The sequence below is a fragment of the Scyliorhinus canicula genome, chromosome 13 (assembly GCF_902713615.1).
Source record: "Scyliorhinus canicula chromosome 13, sScyCan1.1, whole genome shotgun sequence".
Classification (NCBI taxonomy): domain Eukaryota; kingdom Metazoa; phylum Chordata; class Chondrichthyes; order Carcharhiniformes; family Scyliorhinidae; genus Scyliorhinus; species Scyliorhinus canicula.
Genome location: NC_052158.1, coordinates 1,851,426 through 1,871,469, shown reverse-complemented (window position 1 = coordinate 1,871,469; position 20,044 = coordinate 1,851,426). Strand labels below are relative to the sequence as shown.

The 20,044-nt window shown below is 49.8% G+C and overlaps 1 protein-coding gene across 1 annotated transcript in view; it reads left to right on the top strand.

Annotated features, from left to right (window-relative positions):
- Window positions 1-271: 271 nt before the first annotated feature.
- Window positions 272-20,044, top strand: part of csnk2b (casein kinase 2, beta polypeptide) — a 45,336-nt gene continuing 25,563 nt past the window's right edge. Inside the window, exons 1-3 of the mRNA XM_038816939.1 lie at window positions 272-393; window positions 7,500-7,582; window positions 17,009-17,118. Coding sequence (XP_038672867.1) covers window positions 315-393; window positions 7,500-7,582; window positions 17,009-17,118 — 272 coding nt within the window. The 5' untranslated portion in view covers window positions 272-314. The remainder of the gene's footprint in view (window positions 394-7,499; window positions 7,583-17,008; window positions 17,119-20,044) is intronic.

Genomic DNA, 20,044 nt, shown 5'->3' with positions numbered 1-20,044 from the left:
TCACTGGCCAGCCGGTGACCTCGCCCAGCACTGTGGCCAGCCGATGACCTCACCCGCCCCTGTGACCTCACTGGCCAGCCGGTGACCTCTCCCGGCCCTGTGACCTCACTGGCCAGCCGGTGACCTCGCCCAGCACTGTGGCCAGCCGATGACCTCACCCGCCCCTGTGACCTCACTATGGCCAGCTGGTGACATCACCTGGTCCTGTGACCTCACTGTGGCCAGCCGGTGACCTCGTCTGTCCCTATCTGCATGGGACTTGTTAACTGTGCCGAAGACATTGTGTCCCTCTGCTGTATAAGCTTCAACAAACCATGCCTAGACGCAGGGCCGTAAATAACACTTTTCTGCAAGATGGGCAGTTCACACCCACAGCCTCCACTGAAAAGCAGAGTAGGTTTTTAAATGGAATGAATCACTTGTTCTCTGTTACATATGCAGCAAATTTGTACCCAGCCCATATATGGATAGTTTGGGGTATTTACTGTCTTTGCTGTTCATACTTACTGGCCACTAGCTGGGCACAGTGGGTGCCTTATTGACCCCCTTAATCACAGTTTGATTTAACGTTTCAGTTTCATTTGGAATTTGTTTTTTGTTTGTAGCCCTATCCCTTTAAGGGGCTGCTTTAATTTGCCCCAGAGTTTAAACCAGGGGCTGGTTTCGCTCACTCGGCTAAATCGTTGGCTTTTAAAGCAGGCCAGCAGCATGGTTCGATTCCCGTACCTGCCTCCCCGGACAGGCGCCGGAATGTGGCGACTAGGGGCTTTTCACAGTAACTTCATTGAAGCCTACTCGTGACAATAAGCGATTTTCATTCATTTTCATTTGACTTGCCACTGTCTTGTAGTTATTGTATACTGAGTAGCCAAAACTAGGAACTAACGACCGAGGAGCGGTTAGCTCAGTTGTCTCGACTGCAGGAGCCAGGAACGATGCCAACACCGCTGGTTCGATTCCCATACCGGGGAGGTAAATGAAGGCCCTTCATTGCTAGATACAGCATTTGTCTTCTCAACCATCCCCCTTGCCTGAGGTGTGGTGACCCTGAGGTTAAATCCCCACCAGTCAGCTCTCCAAGGGGAGAGCTGCCTGTGGTTCCCTGGGCCCATAGTCAGGTTTTTACATTAATGAGCAGGACCTTGCAAGTTGTGATCTCTGGATTACTACCCGTGCTGTGCGAGGAGTAGCAAGAAGTAGATTATGGAGGGTGTTCAGGACAGCTGTGGGGGGAAATGTGGACTCCTACATTTTCTCGCTCTCTGTCCGTAAGCAGAGGCATTTTAAATTTCGAAATAAGCGGCGGCGTGTTTCCCCAAACGCTTTATTTGACCCAGCTTTGATTCTCTCTCTTTTTTTCTCTCTCTCTATCTCTTTCTCTATCTCTCTCTCTCTCTGTCGCTCTCTCTCTCTCTGTCGCTCTCTCTCTCTCTCTCTCTCTCTGTCGCTCTCTCTCTTTCTCTGTCGCTCTCTCTCTTCTTCTTCCCCCCCCCCCCCCCCCCCCCCCCAGATGCTCTCAGAACTGCTTGAGATGGTGTAGTATTTTCTGTCTTTATTTTGTTCGGTGAAGTGACTGGCGGCAAATGCTCTTTTCAGGTGAAGGAGAGGTTTAATTTATTCATACATTCAAACGCAGGGGTTAGTCACAACTTCAAACACACGCGGTCAGTGAGAGGCTCCTTCATGGAGGTATTACAGTTCAGGCAGGTTCAGCCAGCTGAAGCACCATTTGCAGAACTTTCAATTTGGTGGGGATGCAGCGAGGTAAGATTGGCGATGCAGACACTGGATCTGCTCTACAGTAGATGCCAGGAATCCCTCAGCGGAACATCCTCTTGAGGAGGCTCAGAGTTGATGAAGGCAGTTGGGCAGTGTGAGCCCTGCTTTTGAGGTTTGCAGACCGGAGTTTAAACAGCAGCCTGAATTGCGGGCTAAGAAATGTATTGTATCTTTCCAAAGAGTTGCCCGTTTGGTGAGTTAGTTGCGGATGAATGGGCAGTTTCTCTGCCTCTGGTCAAAATTCATTGATCACTCGGCTAAGTGCGCTTGTCACGGGACCCTCTTCCAGTTTGGTTCGAACACGCCCAACATATGTCTGCAGTTTTGGTCTCCTTATTTAGGATATCAATGCATTGGAAACAGTTCAGAAGAGGCTCACCCCACTGAAACCTGGGGTGGAAGCGGAACTATCTTACGAGGAAAGGTTGGACAGGCTAGGCCTGTACCCTTGGGAGTTTAGAGGACTGAGGGAGGATTATATTCAGGAGGCGACTGGATATAGCACTCTGGGAGAATGGGATCAAAGGCTATGGGGAGAAAGCAGGATTCGGCTATTGAGTTGGATGATCAGCCATGATCGTGATGAATGGCGGAGCAGGCTCGATGGGCCGAATGGTCCCCTCCTGCTCCTATCTTCTATGTATCTATGTATGTATCTTTTTGAAACATTGGATCCTGAGGAGATGTGACAATGTGGATGCTGAGAGGATGTTTCCTCTTGTGGGAGAGACCAGAACAAAGGGACGTACAGTATAAAAATAAGGAGTCCCCCGTTACACACACAACACATGTTTTTTTCCGTTGGTTGAGAGTCTCTGGAACTCACTCTTCCCCAGAGATCGGTGGAAGCAGGGCCTGGAATATATTTCAGGCAGAGGAAGGACGGTGTCGGCAGGCATGTGGGGTTGAGATTACAATCCGCAGCCTACGATGATATTGAATGGCGGAGCAGGCGCGAGGGGCTGAGTTTGTATTGTCCTCTGAGATTCTGATGAATTGTCTGTGTGTGTGTGTGTGTGTGTCTGTGTGTCTGTGTGTCTGTGTGTCTGTGTGTCTGTGTGTCTGTGTGTCTGTGTGTGTGTGCGCGCGCGTGTGTGTGTGTGTGTGTGTGCGCGTGTGTGTGTGTGTGCGCGTGTGTGTGTGTGTGTGCGCGTGTGTGTGTGTGTGTGTGCGCGCGTGTGTGTGTGTGTGCGCGCGTGTGTGCGCGCGAGTGTGTGCGCGCGCGTGTGTGTGCGCGCGTGTGTGCGTGCGCGCGCATTGGCACAATTCGTTAAAGCCGACCCGAAGTGTCCTCCAGTTCCTGGCTGGATGGAAAGGGATTATGATTAGGTTTTCTTAAAACCTAAAGATCCTGCATTTATCCAGCTCCTTTGGCATCGCGAGGACATCCCAAAGCTCTAATTAATTAATTAAAGACTTTTGAAATACTGTGTGCAGGGATGTGGCAGGAGAGGGGGTGTCAATTGACAGGAATGTAAAAATGTGGTAACCAATTTGCATTGAGCAAGGTCCCACAGATAGCAATGCAATAAGGGCCACACAATATATTTTGGTGATGTGCAGTTAATATCAATATTGTTGTTTGTGCACAGCGGTCAACCAGGAGGCCAGGTGTAGCTCACCTCCTCCATTTTGAAACACAAGATGGCCACCGTTACTTATCTGTGCACGTGAGCTTCACTTGCGGGAGACAGAGTGTGCCAGTTGGAGTTTATCCTGGATTGCAACCTCCGTATCCCACGTTTGCAGTTCTGGGGCTTCTTCCCGGAGACGGGCTCGGATTCATGCCCTGGAGCGAGAGATCCAGGAAGTGTGAGGAGGCCTCGAATGCTTGCCTGTCACGGGGCTGAAACTGGCTGGATGGTTTCAGGATCCGAACAGGATCCAATGGGAAGAAGCCCCCTAGCTGCGAAAGTGGGATGCCAATGTTTGGAACCAGCACTGGGCTGATGACAAGCCTGCCATTCCTTCCCTCGCCAAGCCCCCCGAAAAGATAAAGCTCCGTTAACCCCGCACTTAACAACTGTTTGATCGGCATCTCTGCTCCTGGCCACTGCACATCCTGTCTCCCGCAATGATGTCACGGAATAAAACAGTACAACTGCACATGCATGGCGTCAGCGGAAAGTAGGGCCGCAAAATCTTTGACATCAGGGGGCGTGAAGCCATGTCCTCGGATTCACGTCTTGCCCAGCCGATAGTGCTTCTGAGGGAGGAGAGTGTAGCGCTCCCCTCCCTCCATACTGCTCAGGGAGCATCGATGTTTGCTCACAAGCCTCCCAGGGTTAAACTTAAACCCTCGACCTTATGGCCTGTAAGCGAGGGTGCAACCCTGGCATTAATCATAAATCTGTGACCTCTGGTTACTAGCTTGCAAAATAGTTCTCTGCCGCTTTTGTGTCTCAGTCACGAAACCTGGTGTCCTTTCTGCCCGAGGGCCTGTGATTGGCTCGGAGGAGAGAGATCGAGAGAGTGAGAGGGGTGGCGGCGCGGAATGTCTTTGAGGTGCGGAGGGAAAACTGACTTCTCCATCTTCACCCACTGCAGGCATGGTTCCTGTCAGCTGATCAAAGGCATGTTGGCGACGCCAGTTGGGCAGTAAGTTTGCGGGCATTTCTCCCCCACCCCCCAAGGGTTGTTGCCCATCCTCCCTGCAGAAAGAGGATGTGCGGTGGTGAGTTCCGTTATTGTGTTAAGAGCGGAGTGGTTAACATGGGGCACTAATTGGGGGCCTTCGATCGCACTGTCCCTTGCTTTTAATCGCCCAAACCTGCGACCTTCCACACGGGTTGATTCTGCACTTCCTTCTCGCAGCGCTGGAGAATTTCTGCTCTTCCCCTCCTCCCCTCCGCTCCCCTGGTGACCTGTTTAGTGTCTGGAAGGATCGGGAAGAAATTTGCAGCAACAAATAACGATGATTGAACCATAGCTTGCTTCCTTGCCCCTCTGTGGAGCGATCATCTCGAATCATGGTATGCTTCCCACGTCTAGCGTCATCCCATTATCAAAGAACACGCCCTGATCCGCTCCGATTGCAATCTTAAACTATTCTGGTGTAATGTGGCAGAACCTACCAATGATATTGAGTGCATCTGTGTAAAAACAAAACAAGGTTGTCGTGGTGACTCTGAACGGATAGAGATGTGGATTCACTGTGCTATTTTTCAGATTTTTCCTGTAGCGTGTGCCAGCCAGTGCTTGTTTTTTTTTAATTTGTTTACGGGCTGTGGGTGTTGCTAGATACAGCATTTATTTCCCGTTGGGAAGGTGGTGATGAGCACTCACCACCTTGAACTGCAGCAGCTGGGATAGACCGTTTAGAGTGGAGGTTGAGGAGAAAAGTCTTCACTCGGAGGGTGATGAACCTGTGGAATTCTCTCCACACGGAAGGCTGTGGCGGCCAAGTTACGGGCTGTATTCGAGAAGGAGAAAGATCATTTTTTAGATTTTAATGGCGCCCAGGGGCGAGAGCGGGAACATGGCATTCCGATTGACAATTAACTGTGATCGTATTGAATAGCGGGAGTAGGCTCGAAGCGTCAAATGGCCTACTCTTTATCATTTCTGAGGAACGGCCGATATATTTCCCAGTCAGGATGGGGAGTGACTTGATGGGGAACCTCCAGGTGGGGGGGTGATCCCAGGTATCTGCTGCTCTTGTCCTTCTAGATGGTGGTGGCCGTGGGTTTTAAAGGTGCTGCCTGAGGAACCTCGGTCAGTTCCAGCAGTGAATCTTGTGCACCAAACCTCTCAGAATTGCAGAGCCGTCACGGGGCTGAAGGAGGCCATTCGGCAGTTCCTGTCTACACTGGCTCTCCAAACGAGCACCGTGACTCAGTGCCGTTCCCCTGTCTTTCCCAGGAACCCCTGCACATTGTTTCTATTCAAATAATCACCGAACGCCCTCTTCAATATCTCCATTGAACCTGCCTCCACCTCACTTCCAGGCCGCACATTCCAGACCCCAACCTCTCGCTGTGGGGGAAAAAGTTTTTCCTCGTCGCATTTGCTTCTTTTGCAAATCACTAAATCTGTGCCCCCTCATTCTCGATCCTTTTGAGAAGTGGAATAGTTTCTCCCCATTGACTCTGTCCAGCCCCCTTGTGAGTTTGACCATCTCAATCAAATCCCCTCTCAACCTCCTGCTCTTCAAGGAGAACATTCCCAACTTCTCCAATCGCTCCTAATCACTGACGTTTCTCATCCCTGGAACTGTCTTGTAAACCTCTCCTGCTCTCTCTCTCTCCAATGTGTTCACATCCTTCCTATCGTGTGACACCCAGAACTGGGCACAATACTCCAGCTGGGGTCTAACTAGTGTCTTGTTGAAGTTCAGCCCAGGCCTTGTACTCTGTGCCCCATTAATAAAGCCCAGAATACTCTGTACTTTAGTAACTGCTCCCTCTACTTGTCCTGCCACTTGAATGATCTCTGCACCTTGACACCCGGGTCTCTGCCCCCTGAATCCCTTTTAAGAATTTAGACAATGCACAGGAGTGTCTCTACCACTCAGCATCTCTGGAGCAGCAGATGCTGTGACTACGACACACGAGATACCGAGATAGCTGCCATTCGCAATATTTGTTAGGCACTTCCGATTCCATCTCCCAATCAGACTCCATTCGCCTGATAGTCCCCACCCCCCACCCAGCACGTCACGTGTGAACAATATCAATCACCAGCTTCAATAATATCGACGATGGAGCTTTCCAAGAACTCCAAGGATTCACAGTGAAGGGATTTCTCCTAATCTCAATCATCAAATGGCCCAGACTGCCCATACCCCCTCTGGTTTTGTGTTCTGAGCTTTATGCTTTTAAATTCCTCTGCACGTGTATCTGTCTGTCAGTGGCGGCTTGATGAAAATAACTGGGGGGTGCGGGCAGGCGCGCAGTGGGAGGAGGGAGAGGGGATGTGTTGTCGCTTCATTATATCGCTGCGAAGACATGCTGGAAATCATAGAAGGGTAGGGTTTAAATGGCTAATGCTGCTTGCTGTAGGGTAACCGATAACCTGCACTGCGGGACGATCCTTTAAAACCGAGGTAAGTGAGGTATTTGTTCAGCCAGAGGGTGGTGAACCTGTGGAACTCTTTGCCGCAGAAGGCTGTGGAGGCTAATTCACTGAGTGTCTTATAGACAGAGATAGGTTATTGATCAATCAGGGGTTGTGGGGAGAAGGCAGGAGAATGGGGATGAGAAAAGTATCAGCCATGATTGAATGGTGGAGCAGACTCGATGGGCCAAGTGGCCTAATTCTGCTCCTATGTCTTATGGTCTTATGGAGCTAGCTGAGGGTGGGGGGGAAGAGCAGCAGGAGTGGCAGTGTAATACACTTGCAGCATTCCCTGGATAAGTCACCCCTCCCGTTCATGCTTTTACCCACTCCATTGATCCTTCAACAGGCGAGAGAGAGTGAAGGAATGTACACGGGGATGAGAGCATGATTGGGCGCAGCGGCGATGCCTTTCACGGGAGAGTAGCTAATTCAGCCTATCGGCTGACGTGTGCAGAAGGGCCACTCGAGGCAAGAGGGGAGAATATAGAACGAGGTGCAGTTTGAGGCCAAGATGTCGAGTGCTGAGGGTGACTGGAATCTCCTGGCACTCCGGTTAAATTTAGGAATAGTCAGGCTGTTGTGCCCCCCTCCCCCTTCCCTGGTGACAATGAGGGCCTTTGATTTTCCTTTTCACTCACTCATCACTCTCCTTCCTCTTTCAGAGGATACAAAGATGAGCAGCTCGGAGGAAGTGTCGTGGATTTCCTGGTTCTGTGGCCTGCGGGGCAATGAGTTCTTCTGCGAGGTGAGTTTCTGAAAGAGGGTTATGGCTAACTCGCTTCCCAAGAGCAGTTATTGTTGAGGCGGCCGCAGATCTACACGTTCGTCTGCATGGGAACGTTGGCGGGGGATTGTGAATATTCTAAATGTAACTCAACCTTGCGATACAACTGATGACACAACCTGGCGGCAAGGCGAGACCCGAGGAGGATATTAAGAGGCTTCAAGGTGATTGAGACCTGTTGAATGAGTGGGAAAATACAAGGTGATGCAGTATAACATGGATCAATGTGAAGCTGTTCACTTTGGACGAAGAAACAGAATGGCAGAGTATTATTGAAATGAAAGATTGGGAAAAGTTGATGGACAGAGGGATCTGGGTGTCCTAGCACACCAGTCACTGAATGCAAGCTTGCAGGTACAGCAAGCAGTTAGGAACGCCAATGGTATGTTGGTCTTCATTGCAAGAGGATTTGAGTCCAGGAGCAAGGATGTCTTACTGTACAGGGCCTGGGTGAGAGCGCACCTGGAGTATTGTGGGCAGTTTTGGTCTCCTTATCCAAGATGGGATGTACTTGTCATAAGAGGGAGTGCAGTGAAGATTGACCAGACTGATTCCTGGGATGGCCGGATTGTCGTATGAGGAGAGATTGGGTCAACTGGGCCTGTATTCCCTGGGGTTTAGAAGAATGAGAGGGGATCACATTGAAACGTATAAAATTCAGACAGGACGGATAGACTGGCTGCAGGGATGTTGTTTCCTCTGGCTGGGGGTGCTAGGGTCCAGAACAAGGGGTCACAGTCTCAGGATATGGGCTAGGCCATCTAAGACTCAGTCATAGAGATTTACAGCATGAATCCGGCCCAGCTGGTCCATGCCGCCCAGTTTCTATCACTAATCTAGTCCCACGTTCCCGCATTTGCTCCATATCCCTCTATACCCACCCTGCCCATATAACTGTCTAACTGCTTTTTAAAAGACAAAATTGTACCCGCCTCTACCACTGCCTCTGGCAGCTCGTTCCAGACACTCACCATTGTCTGTGTGGAGAAATTGCCCCTCTGGACCCTTTTGTATCCCCTCTCACCTTAACCTCTGCCCTCTAGTTCTAGACACCTCGACCTTTGGGAAAAGATGTTGACTCTCTATCTTCTCGATGCCCCTCATTATTTTATAGACCTCTATAAGATCACCCCTAAGCCTCCTACACTCCAGGGAAAAAGTCCCAGCCTATTCAGCCTCTCCTTATAACTCAGACCATCAAGTCCTGGTAGCATCCTTGTAAATCTCTTCTGCCCTCTTTCTAGTTTAACAATATCCTTCCTATAATAGGGTGACCAGAACTGAACACAATATTCCATGTGTGATCTTACCAATGTCTTGTACAACTTCAGCAAGACGTCCCAACTCCTGTATTCAATATTCTGACCAATAAAACCCAGCATGCTGAATGTCTTCTTCACCACCCTGTCCACCTGCGTCTCCACCTTCAAGGAGCTATGAACCTGTATTCCGAGATCTCTTTGTTCTGTAACTCTCCCCAACTCCCTACCATTAACTGAGTCGGTCCTGCCCTGATTTGATCGCCCAAAATGCATCACCTCACATTTATCCAAATTAAACTCCATCTGCCATTCGTCAGCCCACTGGCCCAATTGGTCAAGACCCTGTCGCAATCTATATATAACCACCTTCACTGTCCACTATGCCACCAATCTTGGTGTCATCTACAGACTTACTAACCTCCTACATTCACATCCAAATCATTAATATATATCACAAATAACAGTGGACCCAGCACCGATCCCTGAGGCACACCGCTGGTCACGGTCCTCCAGTTTGAACAATAACCCTCCGTAACCTCCCTTTGGCTTCTGTCGTCAAGCCAATTTTGTTTCCAATTGGCTACCTCACCCTGGATCCCGGGAGATTTAACCTGGTGCAGCAACCTCAGACCAAGAGAAGCATACGGTAGCTTGTCAAAGACCTGAGATGAGAAGGAACATCTTCACGGAAGAGGATGGTGAACCTGTGGAATTCTCCACCACATTTCGAAAGGAATAGATTTCTGGACTTTAAAGGTGTCCATGTGTACATGGAGAGGGTGGGAATATGGTGTGGAGATAGAGGAGCAGCCACAATCGTGTTGAGTGGTGGACCAGGCTCGATGGGCCAAATGGCCTTCTCCTACTTTGTGTTTCTAATGCCAGTCATGAGCACGTTGCTTTAATAGCACCGCTGAGCTGATGAATGGAATGGTGCTGAGCTGAGAAGATCCCTTTGCGCCTGGCAGCCATAGGTGACTAGAGAGTTCCTACAGTGCAGAATGTACAGTGCCATTCAGCCCATTGAATCTGCAACTACCCTCTGAAAGAACACGCTACCTAAGCCCCACCCCCATCCCTGTAACCCCACCTAGCCTGCTCATCCCTGGACACTTGAGGGGCAATTTTAGCACGGCCAATCCACCTAACCCGCTTGCCCTGAATACTAAGGGGCAATCTTAGAATGGCCAGCTCACAAAGTAAGTTCAGCAGAACAAGTCCTGATTAACCCTAACCCTCCACACAGGGGGAGTTGGTTCTTATAGATGTCTGTGCCTTAACCTTTCACCCTTGAATATCAGCTGCTCTTAACCACAAGTAGAGCATGTGCTCAATTGTCACAGCGTGTACAACATTAACATGTATACCCACACATTTCTGGTATCGTCCTTGTAAATCTTCTCTGCACCGTCAGAGACTGGTATAGAGGTACAGCAAGTGATTAGGGAAGCTAATAGAATGTTTATTGTGCGGCAAATTGATTACAAAAGTAGGGAGGTTTTTCTTCAGTCGTACTGGACATTGGTGAGACCACACCTGGAGTATTGTGCACTCCCTTCCTCAAAAGGCAGGGGAAGCAGAATCTTTGAATATTTTTAAGGCCGAGCTGGATAGATTCTTGATTAACAGTTTTTGGGGGTGAAAGGTCACCGGGGGTCAGCAGGATATGGGGTCACGGTGACAATCCAATCAGCTGCGACCTTATTGAATGGCGGAGCAGGCTCGATTGGCCGAGTGGCCTCATCCTCCTAATTTGAATGTTGATATTCCTCTCCTATTGCATAGTCTCTGGTCGAACTGAGGGCTTGTCAGTAAATGTATAACCCCAGGGAGGGGCCATCATTTCCTCTAACTCTATCCACAGATAGTGATCATGTATTGTTCTGGAAATGGCACACAGCGATAATACTTACATTTACAAACACTATACCATGTCAAAGTATTGCAAAATTGCATCACTTTTGAAATGTAGTGACAAATAGCTTGTTGGATTGTTTCCCAGTTACGTGCACTTGTTTCCTGCCCACCGGCCTGACCCCCAGCACTGGATCAATCAAAATAGCAGGGCAACTTGCGTTTATACCGGGTGTCTTTTGACGCGGTAGACTCTCGCAGGTTACCCTGTGGAGGGGGGGGGGGGGGGTGCTGGCAGGCAAAAATCTGGAACCGATCCCAGTGAAAAAACAGCTGGTCGGGGGGGTTTGGACATATACACAATTTGTATTTGTGGCCACCAGCTGGTGGGAACTGGGAGCCCACGAGTGGGTGATGGTTGGAGGAACACGGGTATCTCTGGCCGTAGGTTTGGAGGAGGTGGTGGTAGAAGCAGGAAGGCCGTCAGCGCGGGTGGGAGGGGCCACACGGATGAGAATTTGAAGTCCAGGTGTTGTCTCGCCCTACCTTTTGAAAGCCTGCTGATAACCTGATCATCCGGCACCTCCCACCGTTCTACCACTCGTCGCATTCTCCCACGGTTCTGTGGCAGTGTGAAAGTGCTGCTCACGGAAACAGGAGAAGGCTTCCGATTTCATTCAATGTGCTGTTAGGTCCCAGGTTTGAGGGCGGGGAGGGATGTGATGGTCGCTACAATTGCCGCCGATTCCAATGGCGGGGGAAGTTAACATGAGAAGCGTTTTAAGCCACTCTTGCAGAGAATCTGCCTCCCAGCAGTGGGCGACTCGCCCCATCTTTGGGGCACCATGGTAGCATAATGGTTAGCACTGTGGCTTCACAATGCTCTGGTCCCAGGTTTGATTCCCGCTTGGATCACTCTCTGTGTGGAGTCTGCACCTTCTCCCTGTGTCTACGTGGGTTTCCTCCGGGTGCAGGTTAGGTGGATTGGCCATGCTAAATTGCCCTCTGGTTAGGGTGGAGGTGTGGGCTTAAGTAGGGTGCTCTTTCCAAGAGCTGGTGCAGACTCAATGGGCCGAATGGCCTCCTTCTGCACTATAAATTCTATCTAGCCCATTTCCGTGTTTCAATGTGATGTGAGCAGCTTTTATTACCGTTGAAGTTGCTGCTGTCTTGCTTCTGATTGGCTACCTGGAAAGTGCATGGGTGTCGCCTTGTACCCAAACCCAAGTCAAACTCTGAAGGGAGAGTGAAAAGCCAGGTGCTGATGGCAGATGTGTCAGGGGGGCCAGGCTTTTCTCTTCAACAAATATACATCCCATTAAAAATCTGAAGCTCAGCGAGAGTGATCCATTGGTGACTTACTCTGGAAGTTAAGGGTAGTATTAGATTAAAAGGTCAGGATTAAAGTGTTGTGATGAATTACAGTGAACGTTGGGATTGGGGGAATGATTAAAGCGAGGAAAGGATAAGCCAAAGGTTTAAAAGGAGGGGGGGGGGGGGGGGGGGAGAGAAAGTGAATTATGGGCAAACTGCCCAGGGATATTAAAAATCAATTGTCAGGAGTTTAGAAAGGAGGAGAGTAGCTAAAATAAACATTTATCCAAATAGAGGTTCGGTAGCACAGAACTTGGGTTTGCTGAAAAGAGAGACTTCTTTTATCTTGTTGAAGCTTTGCATCCTGTACTCGGGACATTCCAATGCGAGGAAATCAAATTTATGCTGTGTGAGAAGAGAGTGTCAATTGGTTGCCTAGTGGACTCTGATTGGTGGAGGTATTGCCATGGCGATTGCACCAGTTGATGGTGATGATGCTTGGCAGTAAACTGTCAGTGGCCAGTGTGCGCCATCTCCTCTGCAGGCTGCACTGGAGTAGCTCCCCAAAGCCCCTTTGACAGCACCTTCCAGACCTGTCCCCTCTGCAACCTCGCAGGCCGAGGTCCCCTCCAAGCCACGCAACGACTTGGAAATATATCGGCCGTTCCTTCACTATTGCTGGGTCAGAATCCTGTGATTCCTTCCCCAGCGGCAATGGGATTGCAGCGGTTCACGAAGGCAGCTCACCACAACCATCTCGAGTGCAGCCACTAGGGTTGGGCAATAAATGGCAGACGAGCCAGCGACACTTCCATCTCTCGCACGGATTTTTTTAAAAATCTTAATACGCTGAGAAAATCATAGTATGATTAGACACACTTTTTCTTTAAAAAAATTTTAGTGTACCCAATTCATATTTCCAATTAAGGGGCAATTTAGCGTGGCCAATCCACCTAGCCTGCACATCTTTGGGTTGTTTGTGTGAAACCCAAGCAGACACGGGGAGAATGTGCAAACTCCACACGGACAGTGACCCAGAGCCGGGATCGAACCTGGGACCTCGGCGCCGTAAGGCTGTAGTGCTACACACTGCACCACCGTGCAGCCCTATGATTAGACACACTTAATGTTAGGGTAGGTAAAAGGGAACCAGTAGACGTAGTATTCACGCGTTTCCAAACACAACATTCAATAAGGTGCTACACAAAGTCAATATGCAAGATAAGGTCATGGAATTGAGGGTAAAATTAGCATGGATAGAGAATTGGGTCATAGAATTTACAGTGCAGAAGGAGGCCATTCAGCCCATTGAGTCTGCACCAGCCCTTGGAAAGAGCACCCTACCCAAGCCCACACCTCCACCCTATTCCCGTAATCTCACCCAACCTTTTTGGATTCTAAGAGCAATTGATCAGTGCCAATCCACCCAACCAGAACATCTTTGGACTGTGGGAGGAAATCGGAGCACCCGGAGGAAACCCACGCAGCCACGGGGAGAACGTGCAGACTCCGCACAGACAGTGACCCAGCGGGGAATTGAACCTGGGACCCCAGAGCTGTGAAGCAACTGTGCTAACCACTGCTACCATGCTGGTCCCAGACTGGAAGGCAGGTGTAATCTATATTAACAGTTAGATAAAGTAGCAGAATAGTGTCCCCAAAATTGGACGGCAGATTGGTGAACACATGGGTCTTTATGACATTCCCCCTATTGAATCGACAATAGTCAGTGCCCTGTGACAGGTGGGAGTGGAGTGAAGGAATTGTTGCCAACTTTATTGCATGGCTGTAGTTAACTGACTCGAATAATCCCTAAGTAGCTCAGTTACAAAAAGTGTATCAAAGGTCACAACTGTAAACGGGGGGGAAGAAATAAAATAACAGAACTAAAACTTAACTCACAAGAGCAGCAATTCTAAGTTTCTGAAGTTCTCTTTTTGAGCCATATGTATTATACAAAAACACATTCACAGTTAGCAATGTTGCTTCACAGCGCCAGGGTCCCGGGTTCGATTCCCGGCTTGGGTCACTGTCTGTGTGGCGTCTGCACGTTCTCCCCGTCTCTGCGTGGGTTTCCTCCGGGTGCTCCGGTTTCCTCCCACAAGTCCCGAAAGACGTGCTGTTAGGTGAATTGGACATTCTGAATTCTCCCTCAGTGTACCCGAACAGGCGCTGGAATGTGGCGACTAGGGGCTTTTCACAGTAACTTCATTGCAGTGTTAATGTAAGCCTACTTGTAACAATAAAGATTATTATATAATATTATATTCCAAGTTTTGTGGTGGGAATGAAAAGCTAGGTGGGAATTTAACACGTTTAGGGAATGTAAGCTGTGAGGAGAAGGAGAAGGCAGACAGGTTAGTTGAATGGGCAGCAATGTGGCAGATGGAGTGTAATGTGGATCAGCGTGAGCTAATTTGTTTTGGGGATAGGAATACAAAAGCAGACTCTTTAAAACAAAACATTGCTTGTAAATGTGCCTTGGGTGTGTTCCGACGAGCAACACAAACTGTGCAGGTCCGGTAAACAATTGGCTTGTTGGCCTTTTATTGCAAGGAGATTGGAATACAAAAATCTGGCATCTTTGCTGCAGGTGTGTCAGACTTTGCTGAAACCAAACTGTGCACAGTTTGGGTCTCCAAGGAAGGATGTGATTAACTTGGAGAGGGCGGCACAGTGGTTAGCACTGCTGCCTCACGGCACTGATCACCCGGGTTCGATCCCGCCCCCAGGGCACTGTCCCTGTGGAGTTTGTACATTAAGAGGCTGGCTTAGCACAGAGGGCTAAGCAGCTAGCTGGTAATGCAGAACAAGGCCAGCAGTGTGGGTTCAATTCCCGTACCAGCCTCCCCGAACAGGCACCGGAATGTGGCGACTAGGGGCTTTTCACAGTAACTTCACTGAAGCCCACTTGTGACAGTAAGCTATGGGCAGCACTGTAACTGCACAAGTGGCTCGCACTGTAGCTTCACAGTGCCAGGGTCCCCAGGTTCGATTCCCTGCTGGGTTACTGTCTGTGTGGAGTTTGCACGTTCTCCCTGTGTGTGTGGGTTTCCTCCGGGTGCTCCAGTTTCCTCCCATTGTCCAAAGACGTGCAGGTTAGGCGGATTGGCCACGCTAAATTGCCCTTAGTCTCTAAAAAGGTTTGGAGGGGTTATTGAGTTAGGGGATAGGGTGGAAATGAGGGCTTAAGTGGGTCAGTGAAAACTCGATGGGCCGAATGGCCTCCTTCTGCACGATGTATTCTCCCCGTGTCTGCATGAGTCTCACTCGCACAACTCAAAGATGTGCAGATTAGGTGGATTGGCCTGCTAAATTGACCCTTAATTGGAAAAAAAACAATTGGGTACTCAATTTATTTTAAAAATATGATTAGCTTGGGGACGATACGGTGAAGGTTCACTGCGTTAGTTCGTGTGGTGAGTAAATTGGGGCTGTAGTCTTGAGTTTAGAAGACTGAGATTATCTCATTGTAACGTGCTAGATTCTGAGGGGATTTGACAGGATGGATGCTGGGGGTGAATCCGCTGGTCGGGAGATCTAATTGAGGGAGTGGTGGGAGGGGGAGAATTTTGAGGGCAAGGGGTGAACCACTTGAGACTGAGATGAGGAGGATTGTCTTTCCTCAAAGGGTTGTAACTCTTTGGAATTCTCCCCCCCCCCCCCCCCCCCCCCAGAGGGGTTGTGGCTGCTCCAATGGTTGTATATGTGCAAAGATTGGGACGGGCGCATTGTCCTGGAGGACTGAAGCAATATGAGGAGCAGGTTAGAAAGTGGAGTAGAGTCAGCAGATAACTCTTGATCGTACTGAATGATCTGTGGACCCCTATTATGTTCATTTTAAATATTAATTTACAGGATGTGAGTGTCGCTGGTTAGACCAGCATTTATTGTCCATCCCTAATTGCCCCTCGACAAGGTGGTGCTGAGCTGCCGTCTTGAAGCCGCTGCAGTCCCTGAGGTGTAGGTACACCCACCGTGCTGTTAGGGAGGGAGCTCCAGGATTTGGACCCGGCGACACTGAAGGAACGGCCGATATATTTCCCAGTCAGGATGGGGAGTGACTTGGAAGGGAACCTCCAGGTGGGGGAGGTGATCCCAGGTATCTGCTGCTCTTGTCCTTCTAGATCAGGGGTGGGCAAACTACGGCCCGCGGGCCGCATGCGGCCCGCCAAAGGTATTTCTGCGGCCCACCAAGTCATTAAAAAAAAAAAAAATTTTTTTAATTTTTTTTTTTTTTTAATTTTTTTAAGGTTAATGGGGGGGGCTGTTGGGTTACTTACTGGTATAGGGTGGATACGTCGACTTGAGTAGGGTGATCATTGCTCAGCACAACGTCGAGGGTTCTATATGAGGCGCCCAGAATCATAACCGGGTGAAGTAATTATTTTACTTAATATACTATGCGGCCCTTTGTGAATTGTGAATTTCTGAATGTGGCCCTTGCACGGAAAAGTTTGCCCACCCCTGTTCTAGATGGTGGTGGCTGTGGGTTTGGAAGGTGCTGCCTGAGGAACCTCGGTCAGTTCCTGCAGTGAATCTTGTCGATGGTGCACACGGCTGACACTGTCCATCGGAGGTGGAATGTTTGTGGAAGGGTCGCCAATCAAGCATTAATCAATCAAGCATTAATCAAGTATTAATCAAGCTTTAATCAAACAAGTATTAATATGGCTGATACTGTTTACTTTGTGGTCAATGGTAACAGCCATGATGTTGATGGTGTGAGTTTTAGCGATGGTAATGCCAAGCAGTGATTAGGCTACTCTGGAATTGCTATTGTCTAATGTGAAGGGATTAATTAATGGTCTCATAGTTAAGGATTCTCTCGTTGATTTCTATACTAGGGAGATATATTTAGTTGGTGGTGAATCCTTTGTTAGTTGCGGACGGCCATTCCCAACCTGTGGCCTTGCCCAAGTCTGTGTTTGCTCATCCTTCTGTTTCTCCCACCCAGGTTGATGAAGATTACATTCAGGACAAGTTCAACTTGACAGGGCTGAACGAACAAGTGCCTCATTATCGGCAAGCGTTGGATATGATTCTGGACCTGGAGCCTGGTACGTTGTAAAGCTGACATTGAAGGCGGGTTGTGTCGGTGTGGAATAATCCCCGTGGTCACTTGCAGCCCTTGTCCCTGTGGTGTCTCTTCTCTCCCCACCCCCCGACTGCTGCTCCAGCTGGGTCTCTCTTGCTGTGTGATAGTGAGGTGCCGATGGGTTGAGTTCAATTCCCGTCACCCTGGCCACTGAGAGGGATAGATGGGATTCCTTTGGGAGCACTCCCAGTGTCAGAGTGGAGGGCCAGAGGTACGTTAATGACTAGATGCTCCAGGTCAGGCCCCGTTGCTTCTTGAACAAACCCATGGGGAAGGGAATGCACCTTAGAACATACAGTGCAGAAGCAGGCCATTCGGCCCATCGCTTCTGCACCGACCCACTTAAGCCTTCACTTCCACCCGATCTCCGCAACCCCATCTAACCTTTTTGGTCATCAAGGGCAATTTATCATGGCCAATCTACCTAACCTGCATGTCTTTGGACTGTGGGAGGAAACCGGAGCACCCGGAGGAAACCCACACAGACACGGGGGAGAACGTCCAGACTCCGCACAGACAGTGACCCAGCGGGGAATGGAACCTGGGACTCTGGCGTTGTGAAGCCATAGTGCTATCCACTGTGCTACTGTGCTGCCCCAAATCACCAGCGATGAGCTGGTTAAGTGCGACAGAGTCCGGAAACGGACCGTGGTTTGGATGGGGTTGCCCTGGAACGTGAGCTGCCTGCGGGGGGGGGGGGGGGTGTTTCGCCTGATCCTCGGTATATTAAGCTGGGAGCTTCGCAAAAGCCAGAATTGTTTCCAGTACTACTCTTCTCCCAGGAGGTGGCGCAATTGGCTGCAACGTGTGTGAGCTCCAAACTCCCAGCTCCTTACCACCAGGGTGTAACATTTCCCGCTGGCTTGCTGTGTGTCTCTGCGTGAGATCACCAGCTTTGCGGCAGAGCCAGGCACGGCTCTGTGCAGTGGCCCTGTGCCCATTTGAAGTCAGATTGGAGCTATCTGAACCAGTTTGCTTTAGCCCCGGGCAGCTGTCACCACGCAGCATGTGTTCACAGCTCCAGGGTCGATTCCCCGCTGGGTCACTGTCTGTGCAGAGTCTGCACGTTCTCCCTGTGTCTGCGTGGGTTTCCTCCGGGTGCTCCGGTTTATCGATTCAAGATGAAAAACTTTAAAAAAAAATATATATCGGCCCACGAACAGAGTAGCATTCCCTCGATTCAAGATGAAAAACTGGTCTGCTCGTCAGACCAGTGCTTTTCCATGCTGCTGTCGTGGTTTCTCCTGACCCAAGACCAGGAGTTGAGAGCACCGTGCCTTCCCTGCGCGGGCAGCCTGCCTCATTGAGCGCAGCGGGTGTAACTCTGCCTCCTTGTGCTTGGTGGAGAGATTGCAAGCCGAACCAGGGTACTGATGGTAACCCCCTGCCCTGCTGGCATTGACTCAACAGTTCCTGGCACGGAGTTGATCAGGAAGTGGGTGCTGTGTGGGCAGAGGCGAGAGGTCTGCCCTGGGAATGTCACTGGGCGAATAATGCAGGGAATGACCAGGGCAGCTGGTGGGAGTTAACTCCATTTGGTAAAACCTGGAATATCAAACTAGTCTCCGCAACGGAGACCGTGCAACTATCATCGATTGTTGGTTATAAACCCATCCGGTTCACTGGTTTGTACTTTTATTTGTTCTTTATACACGAATAGGATGGGAATAGAGGGATACGATTCCCCGGAAGTGTAGAAGATTTTAGTTTAGACGGGCAGCATGGTCAGCACAGGCTTGGAGGGCCGAAGGGCCTGTTCCTGTGCTGTACTTTTCTTTGTTCTAATGTCCTTTCAAGAAGCAAAGCAGGTATCACTGCTGCCCCCAGTGTCCCAGGTTCGATTCCCGGCTTGGGTCACTGTCTGTGCGGAGTCTGCATGTTCTCCCCGTGTCTGCGTGGGTTTCCTCCGGGTGCTCCGGTTTCCTCCCACAGCCCAAACATGCGCCGGTTAGGTGGATTGGCCATGAACAATTGCCCCTTGGGTTAGGTAGGGGTGGGGGAGTGGGTCGAGGTGGGGGCGCTCTTTCAAAAGATCAGTGCAGACTCGATGGGCCGAATGGCCTCCTTGTGCACTGTCCGATTCAGTGGGATTCTTCTCTGGGGAAAATCTGGTCTGGCCCATCTGAAGTAACTGCCCTCAAAAGACCCAGAATGCTACTCTGTTCGAGGGCCGATATATATTTTTTAAGTATTCTTTAGTGCGATGTGGTATTTGTTGCCCATCCATTGAACTGACTGGTAGTTGCCATGGGCACCGTCGCTGACCTAACTTTGTTTAACTAATTGAATCTAAATTCCATGAGCGGCCGTGGTGGAATTTGAACCTGTCGAGCCAGCCAGGGCTACCACGCTACCCAGAATTCCAAGTGGGTGTTGCTCGTGAGTCAAGCGTCCTCTGAATACACAGAGTTTATTTTGGGAGTACTACGTACAGCTGTTATTCACCACCTTAAAGCAGCACATTTCAGAGCATAATATTTTCCACGGGTGTGGCTGTCCATGGCAACACTGGCCAACCAGTTCCCCTGAGCCTGCTGTGCAGCTCTCGATGTTCTCCGTAGGCACGCCTTTAATTTGGAAGGGCTGAATCTTGTTTCAAATTTAATATAAATTTAAGAGTACCCAATTCATACATCTTTGGGTTGCGAGGGTGAAACCCACGCAAACACGGGGAGAATGTGCAAACTCCACACGGACAGTGACCCAGAGCCAGGATCGAACCTAGGACCTCGGTACTGAGAGACTGCAGGGCTAACCCACTGTGACACCCTAAAGGGCTGAATCGTAACCGTCCCACTGGGATCTCTCTCTCTCTCTCTCTCTCTCTCTCTCTCTCTCTCTCTCTCTCTCCCTCTCTCCCTCTTCTCCCTCTTCTCCCTCTCTCTCTCTCTCTCT